The sequence below is a fragment of the Equus caballus genome, chromosome 2, assembly GCF_041296265.1.
Source record: "Equus caballus isolate H_3958 breed thoroughbred chromosome 2, TB-T2T, whole genome shotgun sequence".
NCBI classification, from domain to species: domain Eukaryota; kingdom Metazoa; phylum Chordata; class Mammalia; order Perissodactyla; family Equidae; genus Equus; species Equus caballus.
The window spans coordinates 85,246,447-85,259,899 of record NC_091685.1 but is presented as its reverse complement, the minus strand read 5'-3'; the positions used below and the strand labels follow the sequence as shown (position 1 = coordinate 85,259,899).

Genomic DNA, 13,453 nt, shown 5'->3' with positions numbered 1-13,453 from the left:
AATGAAAATGCATACATTTTTCTTGGATAAGAAGACTCAAAATTATAAATATGTCTGTTATGCCATTAATCTAATCCTGAGCACATTTTACAGAAAATATTCTTAATTTAATTCAAGAAGTAATTATTAAATAGTGGAAGACTTTTTAAATGAATGTTACTAAAATACTCCAAAATAAAATCAAAGTTTTCATATTCTACAGAGTTTTACTGCTGGTGCTATATACTTAATGTATAAAAGCTTTCCATGATTTATTTCATTGTTTGGAAATACAGCTTCTCTTTGTAATGTGCAATTTATGCTTTAAAAAAAATAGTCAGTCTAATTCCTAAAATTTGATCTTAATTTTCCCTTTGGATTAGTTCAGCAAACCCAAGAAGCCATCTCAGCCTAATTTACCAAAAGATAACAAGGGAATGGGTGCTATTAGAAGAACATCAGGTGTCCCACATGTTTGACAGAAGAATAAAATAATCAAGTTTAGAAGTTTTGGTTATTTCTGCTCCAGGAGTTGGTAGACTTTCTCTCTAGAATGCTGCCATGAATATGACATGAGGCCAATTGACCTGATTCTCTGGTTATTTCCTTTGCACACATTCAATTGGCGGAAAGAAGCTGATGGGGCTGGTTTGGGTAAGGGGTCTACCTGTAGCACAGTCACCTCTGGCTAGAGGGTCAGGGTATCACAATACTATCAGGACCACTGGAGACCCACTTCTGTGTTTTAGGAGTCATTCCAGGAGAAAGGAGCAGCACTCCAACAGGTGTTCATTACGCCCTTTGTGGTTTTGAGTCTCAATGTGACAGAAGCAGAGGAGCATCTCTGTCTTTTCTCTAGCTCTTATGATCAACGTTAGGTTGAAAAAGAAATGTTCTATTTTTCCCTTATCTCTGGGCTCTGTATCAGCTCCTTTGAGAAAAGCTAACTGACATATTTCAAGTCAATAGAGGGAGACTCTCCACAAGAGACAGAGCTGGGTCCTACTCTTCTTTCCTGCAAAATCTGCCTTCCCATTGCAGATGGCTAACCAATTATAGCATCTCCCCTTGGATAGTGGTTCTCAAACTGTAGCTCAGGATAAGACAAGAAAAATACACACAAAGGCTAATAACGATTTAGTATAGTTTCTCAAAAGCTATGCTTATTTAGGCAAAGAGAATCAGTATTTCATTTTATCCATTGAATCATTGACTCAGTCATACCTTCGTAAACTTGTTCAACAGATATTTATCAAATACCCATCATGTAGCAGGTATATGATACGAACCATACAGTCATTCAAATGACAAGTTTCAAGTCCAAAAGCGTTTTCCTTTCAACTCCCTTTTCCCTCTGTAGGAGATTAGATCTCTAAGTTACTGTTCCCAAAACCTCACCTTTCCCTGTCTTAGGCTTGGCACATCTTATTATAAGTAGTTTTCATTTTCTGTCTTCCTCTCTAGACACAAAGCTTCATGAGTATAGGGCACTTGTTTGTCTTGGTCACTAAAGTATCCTTGACCCCTGGCACACTACCAGCCACAAAGTAGCTGCTTTAAATATTTGATGAACAAATTGCCTAGTGCTGGATAGACTGGGCCTGAAATGAATTGTAGAAGGATTGACAAGTGCATTGACGATCACTGCCCGCAAATCTGTTCTTCGTGCCAGAGAGCTGCTGGGCAGGACAGATTATCTCTGTTTCTCTGTCACTGATTTACTGCCCTTGATTTATGTAACCGTATCGGCTAATACGAAGAGCACTGCACTCTTGACCTGAAAACATAGCTGAGCAAATAGCACTCCCTTCCTCCTCCACCAATAGCATCAACATTTTTAAAAATTTAAGCATTTTAGCAAGCAAAATCTCTGTGAATATATTTCTCCTCTTTGAAAACATGGTCATTTACTTTGTAATATTACACGCTTTAGAGTGTTACTAGCTACACTTTACTAGTGTTACTAGTTACACTTTAGAGTGTATACTAGCTGTATATAACTCTATAGGAAAAAATAACAAGGCCTAGAAATAAAGAAAATCATAGTTATTATCACTGCATCAGCCATGCCTCTCACACAGACTTGAATATCCATACGAACAACATATATGAGAGTCAAGCTAAGTGAAAATAAATGCTAAGAATGAGTGCGTCAGTCTGAGACACTATTGTCCCAAGACAATGGACTGGCCAAAACAACAACAACAACAACAACAACAAAAACAAACAGGTAAATTCTTTATAATATTTATATTTTGTTGGGTAATATGGTATAATGGGCACAGAGCATGGACTGTAGGGTCAGACAGACGTGTGTCAATCCCTGGTACCAGTACTCACAATCTGTACACCTTGGGTAGTTTACTTAAACTCTCAGAGCCTCAGTTTCATCATCTATGGAACTTAGTGGTTTCAAGAATCAAATCAGATAGATGATTATCAGAGTTGGCATCTCAGCATGTTTCAATGAAGGCTAGTTCACTCGTTCATTCTGTATTTTTTAAATTGAATGCCTACTATGTCTATCTTGCTCACCAATGTATCCCCAGCACCTAGCACACTACCTGTCACATAGGAGGCTCTCAAGAACTATTTGTGGAATGAATATTAGGTCTCCCCTCTTATGAAATGTACATTCTAGTTGGTTCCTTGCACCTTCCTGCTGGTGGTGGCAAGAATGCCAGTCAGAGTAGAAAAAATTGGGAATGTAAAGGAATTTTTGTTTTAATGTTGTACAAGATTCTATAATACGCTAGAAGAAAATAACAAACTTCTGGAAATTAAATAATGGTTCTATTCTTTCTTTATTTTTTTTCCTTTTTTTTTTGAGGAAGATTAGCCCTGAGCTAACTACTGCCAATCCTCCTCTTTCTGCTGAGGAAGACTGGCCCTAAGCTAACATACATGCCCATCTTCCTCTACTTTATATGTGGGATGCCTACCACAGCATGGCTTTTGCCAAGAGGTGCCATGTCTGCACCCGGGATCCGAACTGGCGAAACCCGGGCCACAGAAGTGGAACGTGCACACTTAACTGCTGTGCCACTGGGCCAGCCCCTGGTTCTATTCTTAGTTGATGAAATGTCAGTGTTTGAAAACGAAGTAATATGATAATGTTACCTCAAAAGAAAAAAGTTATTTTAGTCTTTTTAACATAGTCAGTCTTTTTAAACCAGCAAGAATCTGACATCATTAAAATAAAACCCTCACTAGATTATTAAAATAAACTTTTTCTCAGTTACGTTTTGAAGGGAAGTGTTCTCGCATATTATTTTAATTAATACATACATATTTGGTTTTTCAGTCAGATGAGTATTTTTCTATGAAAAATTTAAACTAAACTAATCTTAAAGCACAGTATTTACTCAGTACTCGTAAATGGGACATAAATTTGGAAAAATCTAACAAGTATTTTACTTAATTTAAACTCAATACTTTGCTTCTATAAAGCTGAGTTAAAAGAATTTGGGAATGTAATCTATGCCACCAAGAGAAGAAAGAAATTTAGTGAGTCTCATACCATTATCAAGAGTCTGCTTCAAAGTGGTTTAAAATAAAACTCTCCTGATCCAAGCCTGGATAACCTGCTATCTTCTTAATAAAATCATTTAAAGAACTTAATGAGAATGTTTCATTTTCTGTACCAAAAGCCTCAGAAACTTCCGTAAAGCAGCACACTTGCTGGAATTTGTGTTGTTGACTTTGGTTTCCCTATTGATTCTTGTAGGAGTTGTTAATCCTGATTGCAACAAACAAATGAAAAGATGAGAGAGGGGGATTTGGTGCTTATAGGAAATGACGAAAGGAAATAGGCCACATTTAGTGTCTGAGCATCTACTTGAAACAGATGTATGAAGGCTTCACTAATGTTAAAATAAGGTTTTTTTATAAACTATAAAATATACATATTATGTAAAAATAAAATGTTAAATATTCAATCACCATAATAATGATTTTTATAAAGAAATATGTAATCTACTCATCATTTTAATGAAGTTTAGAATTTGTTGAACATTTTAACATATTAATAAAGGACAAAATATGAAAGGGGTCAGAGCGAAAGAGCAAATATTTTCTTTTTGATGCTTGTCTGTCATAGCATACGCATGAATTGTAATTTTGTTATTCTGATTAATGTCTAAAAGAGAGGACAAACACACAGTGATATAACATTATTCTTGATTTTAATGGCTTCTTTTAAAACTGAATTATGTGATTGCTTCAAAACATAAGCATTTACGGTATACCCTTAGTGAGCTCCCAATGTTAACAGATGCCTTGTGAGTAGGTCCAATTTTTTGAGCTTGGATTAAACATATTTTTTTCCTCATACATTCTTTGTGAGCCTGTGCAGCATCCACATTAATTTACAGGAAATGTGGTACACATCTCTGTTAGGAATGTCCTAATTTCCCATCATATTGTCCAACTAAATGAATTGAAGAACTTTGGTGTTTCTTAATTCCGCCAACAGAGAATAGCTGTATGACAGGTAAATAAGTCTTGCTGGGAAGATGTTGCTTAAGAGATAAAATGGTTCAGCCAACAAGTGAACCAAAAAATTAAATATTAACTAAGGAAGATAACCATTTCTAAAGTCATACTTAACGGAGGATTCAGGTATATAAGGGTTGGAGTTCTCTCAGTTAAGTCTACGAGCAAAGGATGGTTTCTTGGAACTTCCAAAAATTTAAAACCATGAAACTTCTATTTCTGTTACTACTGTGTGTTTCTGTAGTTAGGTCCCAAGCTCTTGACTATGATCATGAGGTGACTTTTTAAAAATTATTATATTATTACTAATATTATTAATATAAAATAAAACAATTGTAATCATATGTTAATGTTTATTTTAATGAAAGTAACACTGATTTGAGTTATGAAATTGAATTGTTAATTTCAGGGACCCATTTTATTTAAAGAATGTTAAATAGTATTTCTTTTATGAAAACAAAATAATAATTTCTTGTTTTCTGGTTTATCACCTTTATTTTCCCAGGAAGAAGATGGGAGAACTAAGGTAAGATAAATTTTTCTCACTTGTTGTTATACTGAGTACTATGATTTTCATTTAGTTCTAGAAATATGTTATTACAATTATGTGGACAAAAATCTGAAAATTTTGCACACTATAAAGTAATATAAAAGCAATATTTAAAAGAAAAAAGCTGTGCTAGATAGGTGACTCTTTGATGAAAGAGGGTAATGTATAGCTCCTGAAATTACTATTTATTAATGAAAATTATCAATGGAATCTAAGAGCAGAGTAGACCAAGTGCAGTGATAAAAAATGAAAAATTGTTTTTTTCAAATTAGAAAACTTAAATTGTAGGTAGTATTTATTATTAATGGTTATGAAGCAAATAGTTCAGTTTGATTTACTCATTTGTAGAACAGTTTTTCCTCAAGTACTATGTTTGCTGATTTATTCCTTGGGTTTGAAAATATCAAAAATACAGAAGTGCATTTAGGGAAATGAAGATTTAAAGAACTTTAATTTTATTATGAAATGAATTGTGATCAAATTTCTGGTATATAATATAGTATCATCATACTAGAAATAGAAGTACACAATAATGCTTAGATGAAGTGATTCATTTTGGATCCTTTATTGAATTTGAGGGGAACCTAATTGTTCTAACTATCAAACTACACATATAAAAGGACAGTTGTCTGGTTAATTGCATTAAGTAAGAAAAATTTAAAGAATGTGTAAGAGTAAACTTTTGTAAATACTTGGCTAAGCACTTGTACATTCCTGCTCACCAAGCAATCCTTACAGAGACAGCGTACTGGTTTAGGCTTCAAAAGGGATTCCCTAGTTTTAGTTATTTCGAAAAGTGGTCTTCATAAACCTAAATACACATATAATTTCTTTTAACAGTTTTTATTCCCTTTTTTCTAGTAAAGCTAGACCGTCATGCTACCTCTCTAATGGGACTCTGAAATAAACAGAAAATATTTTTCTTAGGTTGTCCTTTGATTTGTAATAAATAGGTGAATCACATTTCATAAAATAAAATTCCTGTTAGAACAGGTCAGCTTTGACTGGGACCACATCTTCAACATGAAATATGTATATTTCCCCAGAATCTTTACATGTTATTATTTTTATTGCAATCACACATAACAGATACTATAGTTTAAGTTCAACGATTAAGCAGGGGAATCTGGAACTAAACTGCCTGGGGTTGAAGTCTAGCCTCTTCCCACTAAATGTTACATATTATGATAACTTAAGGAATAAATGACAGTAAAATCCAAATAGAGTCACTCCAGGACTTCTAGGCTCACAAAACAGCTAGAGAGCTTAGTCTCTGCTTCAAATTTAGTCATTTTATTTTGTAACTAAGCCCCAAAGGTGTAATTAGTGACAAAGACCATATGATAATGCAATTAATCCAAGCTGATACTTTTATATTGCATTGCATATTTTTCATTTCATTATCTTTTAATGCAATCTTTTTTAAGTTAGCAAATAATGTTCATCTTAATGCACATACCTTGAGAATTATTTTAAATGTGAGAAAATCAGGGTGCTTGATAAAGAAATCATGTGGGAAATTTCATGAAAATGGTTTAACAAATGATTTTGTTGACAGAAGATTAAGATTGGAGTAGTGGTGAAACCTCCTAAACAGCCATCCCTGGTGGTGCGGTGGTGAAATTCAGTGCTCTCACCACCACGGCCTGTGTTCTCATTCTGGTCAGGAAACTATACCACCCATCTGTTGGTTGACATACTATAGCAGCTGCGTGTTGCCGTGATGCTGATTTCAAATACCAGCAGCGTGGTGGATAGGTTTCAGCAGAGCTTCCCTACTTTCCAAAAAATTGGCTATGAGAACTCTATGAAATGTACACAGGGTTGCTAGGAGTTGGAATCAATTCAACAGCACTGACAACAAAAGCCTCTTAAATGATAGTATCTGTTATAAGTTTTTGTGACAAAAATAATGAGTATTTATTATGTGCCAAGTAGTCTTCTGAGAGTGTCCGATGCAACGGCATTTAATCCTCACAGTCATCTTCTAGTGCAGAGTACTACTTTACTCCTCTTCAAACATGTTAGGGTCAAAGGTTGTCCTATTACAAATCAATCCTAAGTCAATGTTACTTTTAATAAATCTGTATTGCCTCTTAAATATTATTATATAGTAGTTAGCCAAATTAATCACCAATTTGTAAAAATTGAAAGTTGGGAAATAATTAATAATTACCGGAATTTAGTTATTCAAGTGGTTTGAGAATATTTATTCTTCCTGACAGTATAGATTCCTTAATATATTGGGTGTTCCAATGTGTAAGTTTCAGGAATCTGAGGTCTTTATGATTCATAATCTGATGCAGCTTTATTTTAGAGCCTCTTTTAACAAACTACCTCAGGTACAATAGCTTTTTGTGCAGTTTTTCTTTCTATTGTTGCTGAAGAGACCTAAGCAACCTATTGATTTATGAATAACAACTAGCCGGTTGAAGGACTTTAAGCAAATTCATGAGTCATGTAATAAAAGAAATTATAAAATGAGGGTGTTGGAATACTTACATCTCAAATCTTCTATAACACTCTACATTTTATTTCTGCCTGATTCCTTGAAGGTCACCTTTGATGCCCGGAGTCATCGACCCCTTGACAAGAAGAGGGAAGAGCCTCTCAGCCTGAAACCTGCCCCACCTCCCATCAGTGGACCTGGCTATCGGCCTCGTCCAGCCAAAGTAGCAGCCAACAAAAAGAAAGTGGAAAGAAAAGCCCCTGATGCTGGAGGCTGTGTTCATGCTGACCCAGACCTGGTAGGTGCACTGGCGTTTCTTGAAGGAGGGGATCTCCCATGCAGAGAAAGCCTGTATTCATCGTGACTTCCTAATGATATATTGACATTGCCATCATTGTTACTTTGTTTAATTTGGAAACAAAATACAAAACATAAACTTATTGGGTCTTTGGTTAAGGGTTCCTTTCTAGTTTCCTTTGGTTTGGGCCCAAGCTTACAAATGACTACACGTAAGTGTTGCCTTTATCTTTGTATTTTGTTCAGGTGGTAGAATTTTCATAGCCTAATTATGTTTACTGTGTGGTAAGGACTATTTTTAATCTTCAAGGAATATAATGATGACTCTTGAATTTCTGCTCTTACATAAATAAAATCAAATTACAAACTTTTACATTGGCTAATGATACGGTTGGATTTTCGCTTTGTATTCTTTTCACAAATGTCCATAACCCACATCCTTCATCTCATGGCTGCTATTTTCTTTGTTTTCAGGGAGTGTTGTGTCCTACAGGATGTCAGTTGCAAGATACTTTGGTAAAACAGGAAAGATCAGTCAGAAACAGTGTAAATGAGTTAAGTCATAATGTGGAGTCTATTTCCCAGAGCTCTTCTAGCAACTTTCAGTATATAACTGCGCTAAAAGAGATGTGGAAAAAGAGGGAGAAGCAATTAAAAGGTAGATATCTTTGTGTTTTCTATTTAACTCATAAAACTTGGAACTTATAGACTGCATGGGAATGTATGATTATGAGAAGACTGGCATTTCTAGATTAGCCTAAGTAGCATCCATGCTGCTTTCAGGGTGAGCCTGACTATCCTTAGGTCCTCACGCAGGTACCTTCACTTGCAACTTATCAGATAAGTACTATCAACTCTTATTCCCAGTCTGGCATCACCAAGGATGATTTTCTATGAAAAATTTCACTGTGATTTATTTTTAGTCTATAAGAAACTTGTCTTGTAGCTTAGAAGACAATATTCACGGAGTAAAAATTTAGCATTTATAGATTTAACCTTTGAGAATTTGAATATCAGAATAGCCATGATATATTCAATTGTATTTGCAGTGAATGATACCTAACCTTTGAATCTTGAGATCTGAATATGAAGTGTTATTGGCTTGGTGGTTAGGAATCAGCTAGTGAGTGAGCCTGGCATAGGCATCTCAGTGAGCAGCACACCCAACAATTTTCAAAGGAATTGAAAAATGAACATTTTTCATTGAACATTTCATTCATTGAACAATTAATTAATTCATTCATCCATTTCATTGAACATTTTTCAAAGGAATCATCACATCTTTCTTGTAAATTTCAAAGCTCTGCTGTACTTACGTGGGATGGATAAGTAAAGCAAATGTATCCACTCCACAAGATGTTAAACTTCTAAGATAGAAGGCCTAAATACTGCTTTCTCCTCTTTTCCTCACCAAAGAAATAAACAACCTATTGTATTTATTATTGGGCATAATTTTTAGCTTACAACTAAGGTAAATTACTAGTATATTAGCTAGACTATCTGTTAATTTATATATGCCATGGGCCAAATAATTTCACTTAAGTAGAACTGTATTTCATGACTGCCTGATGGTAGCTCAGTGTCTATTAGTTTATTCTCAGGAAATCAAAATAATAATTGTATAGTTGAATATATTGAGAATTTTTTATCCAGAGAAAATGCTAACTATTCCTACATAATTTTGCTTTCCCAGATAATGAAAATGTAGTAGGTGAATACTCCTCAGAGCTGGAAAAGCACCAACTGTATATAGATGAGACTGTGAATAGTAATGTCCCAACTAACATTCGTGTGCTCCGTTCAATCCTGGAAAACTTGAGAAGCAAAATACAAAAATTAGAATCTGATGTCTCAGCGCAGATGGAATACTGCCGCAACCCATGCACTGTCAGTTGCAATATTCCTGTAGTGTCTGGCAGAGGTAACTAGTTAAACATATTTCTATAGGGTTCCAGAAGAACTCACACTCTCCAAAAATAAAAGAAGTAAATAAAGTCTGGTGGATTTTCCCTAACAGACCCTAATGACGTTACAGCACATCATGAAGTTATTTCTGGCATGCTGTGTTCTGACTTAGCCTAATGCATTTGCCAGTTTTTGATGCATGATGTAGTGTAATGATGGTGGTAGTCCCACCTGTTTAATATACACACACTTGCTTGAATAGATGGTAGAACCATGGATAGATGTAAGAGTTTCTCCATCCTATGTGGTTTGCAGTTTATGGGTATCCCAGGACACAAAAGGTGGTGAAGGACTTTTTTCATCCCTTTGGCAGATAGAAGTCCTCAAAACTAAGTGCGATTTTCAGAAAAACAAGATTCAATTTCTATAGTAGATTCTCAAATGTCTAAAATAAAACATTTCTCAGTAACTTATGCAATCAGTTATCTTATAAAATTAGTAACTAAAGACTGAGTAATTGTCTTGTAGGTCCCTGACTATAATATATTATCTTATGGTTGCAGAATGTGAGGAGGTTATCAGGAATGGAGGTGAAACATCTGAAATGTATCTCATTCAGCCTGACCGTTCTGCCAAACCATATAGAGTATACTGTGATATGACCACAGAGAGTGGAGGTAAGTATTTTAATAGTTGTCGAGCAATTATTCTGTAATTATTTTGATACCATAAAATGCCAGAAGATAAAATCTAGCTTTAGCAAAACTAACAATGAGCCATTTGATTTTGAATGTAATCTGATATTTTGAAAGTTATAAAATTTCTACGATTCACAATTTGCAGTAAGATAAAGCGCTTGCCGTTTCCAAAGATTTTAAGAGTTTTCCTCTCATATTTGTTTCCTTATTAGATCTATTTTGGAGCACTAAATATAGGCATGGATAAAATAATTAAGTGGACAAGGAATTCAGACATTATCCTCAAGTGCCATTATTTGTTGTTGGTTAATATGTGCTGTTTTTGTTTCTTTTAACCAAAGGATGGACGGTAATTCAGAACCGCCAGGATGGTAGTGTTGACTTTGGCAGGAAATGGGATCCATACAAACAAGGATTTGGAAATATTGCAACCAATGCAGATGGGAAAAAATACTGTGGCCTACCAGGTAAAAACTGGGAGTACAAAATAAAATCATTCTATTTAAAATGGGTTTTTTTTTTTCCCATTTAAAGAAGATAGTGGTGGGAGTCTGTTTTTACAACTTTTAGGAGGTTAAGAAGAGTTTACAAAAAGAATCTGAAAGCTAAAGATAAGCAAAGAAGGGCAGTTTTTAGTTTCCAAAGGTTTTATTTTTGGTGAGATTTTATTTTATTTTTTCCGTTAGGTGAGTATTGGCTTGGAAATGATAAAATTAGCCAACTTACAATGATGGGACCCACAGTACTTTTGATTGAAATGGAGGACTGGAGAGGAGATAAGGTGAAGGCACTCTACGAAGGATTCACTGTAAAGGGTGAGGGCGACAAATACCAACTCTCAGTGGGCAAATATAAGGGAACAGCTGGCAATGCCCTCGTGGACGGAGCTTCTCAACTGGTGGGAGAAAACAGAACCATGACCATTCACAACGGCATGTACTTCAGCACATACGACAGAGACAATGACGGCTGGTATGTGTTGTGTTCTTCACTCCTGCTTCAAAAGTCACTACTAATATTGTTCCTTGGAATCAGTAATGATAGCTAATGTTATTAACAACTGTCATTTCTTGGGTACTTACTGTGTGTGAGCCAGAGTACTAAGCTCCTTTTGTATCACTCTAGAGCATTTCAACTATAAAGTTGCCATTATTATTCTCATTTTACGGATGAAGTTTAGAGAGATTAAGTAACTTATCCAAAGTCATACAACTACAAAAGATAGAACTGGGAGTAGAGCACAGTTACTTTCTGAGTAGTGAGTGCTTAGATGAATTTCTCTATCTCTATATTCTAATGTGTATATTGAAACCTTCATTTTTCTTTCTGGGGTTCTCTAATACTAAGGTATCTGAAAGCTATCATTTCAGTATAAAGTCACTAATATAGATGAATTTGCCACTTAGGCCCAGTTCTCTCCCTTTCTTCCTATAAGGCAGAGAAGGCTTTGGTGTATTATAGTGACTTTACTTATAGAACCAGAGGGAAGGAGTACTGGACACAGCACTCCTCTATGGGTACTTTGCAAAGAATTAACTTGACAGCACTGCAGTTCTAATAACCCCAAACACCTTTCCTTTCAGGACAACTACAGATCCCAGAAAGCAGTGTTCTAAAGAGGATGGTGGTGGATGGTGGTATAATAGATGCCATGCAGCCAATCCAAACGGCAGATACTACTGGGGTGGGCAGTACAGCTGGGACATGGCAAAACATGGCACGGATGATGGAGTGGTATGGATGAACTGGAAGGGGTCCTGGTACTCCATGAAGAAAATTTCTATGAAGATCAGGCCCTATTTCCCACAGCAATAGTCCCCAAAACACAGATTTTTATTCTTCTATATGTAACAACATTTTTATATATTATGTCATTGGAATTTTCTTTCTCACATTCTATCCGTCTAAAACTATCAAAAGGTTGCGAGTGTGACTTTTTGGAAAAAGTATTTAGGATAAATGACATTAAAAATAGCATGTGATTTTCTTTTGTATTATTCATTTATGTTGCCCACCAAGAAGTAACTAAAATGATAATTGTGGACAGTCAGTGTTCATAATTTCAATTGCAGTTGATTGTGGAAAGTTTTAAATTAGGAAGAGGAATTTTCCCTCCTTGTAGGAAAACTGTGAGGCAAACTAAAACTTATAAAACTTATGTTTAAAAGTCCACTTTTAAAACTCTATTTATGTACAATGTGTAACAGAGAACTTTCAAAAAGATTTATTAATTAAAGCAGTCTCACAATAAATTAATGTTTTCTTATTTTGTAATCCACATGGACAATGGGTTAGACTTTGAAGTTGTAAGAAAAGAGAAGCATTTACAACCCTAAGTAGCTAATAAACTGGCACCGAACATTCGAAGATTCAAACTGTCTCTCTGCACCATAGACAAACCACTACTCTGACACTTCACTAGACTTTGGGATCAGAGATTCCCTGGAGAACAAATCTTTACCATTTGCTTTTTGAAGGAAATAATGAGATAGGAAGCAGCAGTCACCTACCGCCCCTGGGAATTAGGCCTATTGGCCTCAACTGGGTATTTTTTTACGTAGTCAGGCAGAACTAAAGTAGAAGTGGATTTTCTGTTCTTTCCACTTCTGTCGAAGAAATGAATGTATGATCTCAACATTTCTTTTACTTTATATTCTCTCAGCACTTCACTCCAGCTGCCATGGGCAACCCCATGACCCCAGATCCTCCTTCCCTAATGTAACATCAATGCGACTGATTTTCACGGAAGTTTATTGTCCTGAAGTTTATCCTCTTAACCTTTGCGTCTAAGCAAAGGTTGTTAATTTCTATCTTGGAAATGCTCTCACTCTCTTAATTCCTCATCAAATCCAACTTCGGCTTTTACCTGGTTTCTGTGCCATGAGTTCTGTTCCACCCTTACCTGTACTCCATCTATCTATTACTCTGCCATCACGTATATTGTGCTAAAAATGGAAAATTCTGGCTAACTTACTTTCTTGCTTAATGTCAGCTCCTTGTTATCTAAATGTTAAAATCAAAATTCCTTAGTTCTTATCACAATCTTATCATAGTGAATTTTTCACCTTTCCGAGGCAGGTC

General features: G+C 35.3%; 1 protein-coding gene across 2 annotated transcripts; it reads left to right on the top strand.

The window, feature by feature from the left end:
- Nucleotides 1–4,591: 4,591 nt before the first annotated feature.
- Nucleotides 4,592–12,624, top strand: FGB (fibrinogen beta chain). 2 transcript variants are annotated; one of them, NM_001434714.1, is given in 9 exon segments: nucleotides 4,619–4,749; nucleotides 4,979–4,999; nucleotides 7,579–7,770; nucleotides 8,244–8,427; nucleotides 9,463–9,690; nucleotides 10,238–10,351; nucleotides 10,714–10,839; nucleotides 11,059–11,344; nucleotides 11,956–12,624. In NM_001434714.1, coding segments are annotated over 9 exon segments (1,488 nt in total). In that variant the 5' UTR covers nucleotides 4,619–4,644; the 3' UTR covers nucleotides 12,188–12,624.
- The last annotated feature ends 829 nt before the right edge of the window (nucleotides 12,625–13,453 follow it).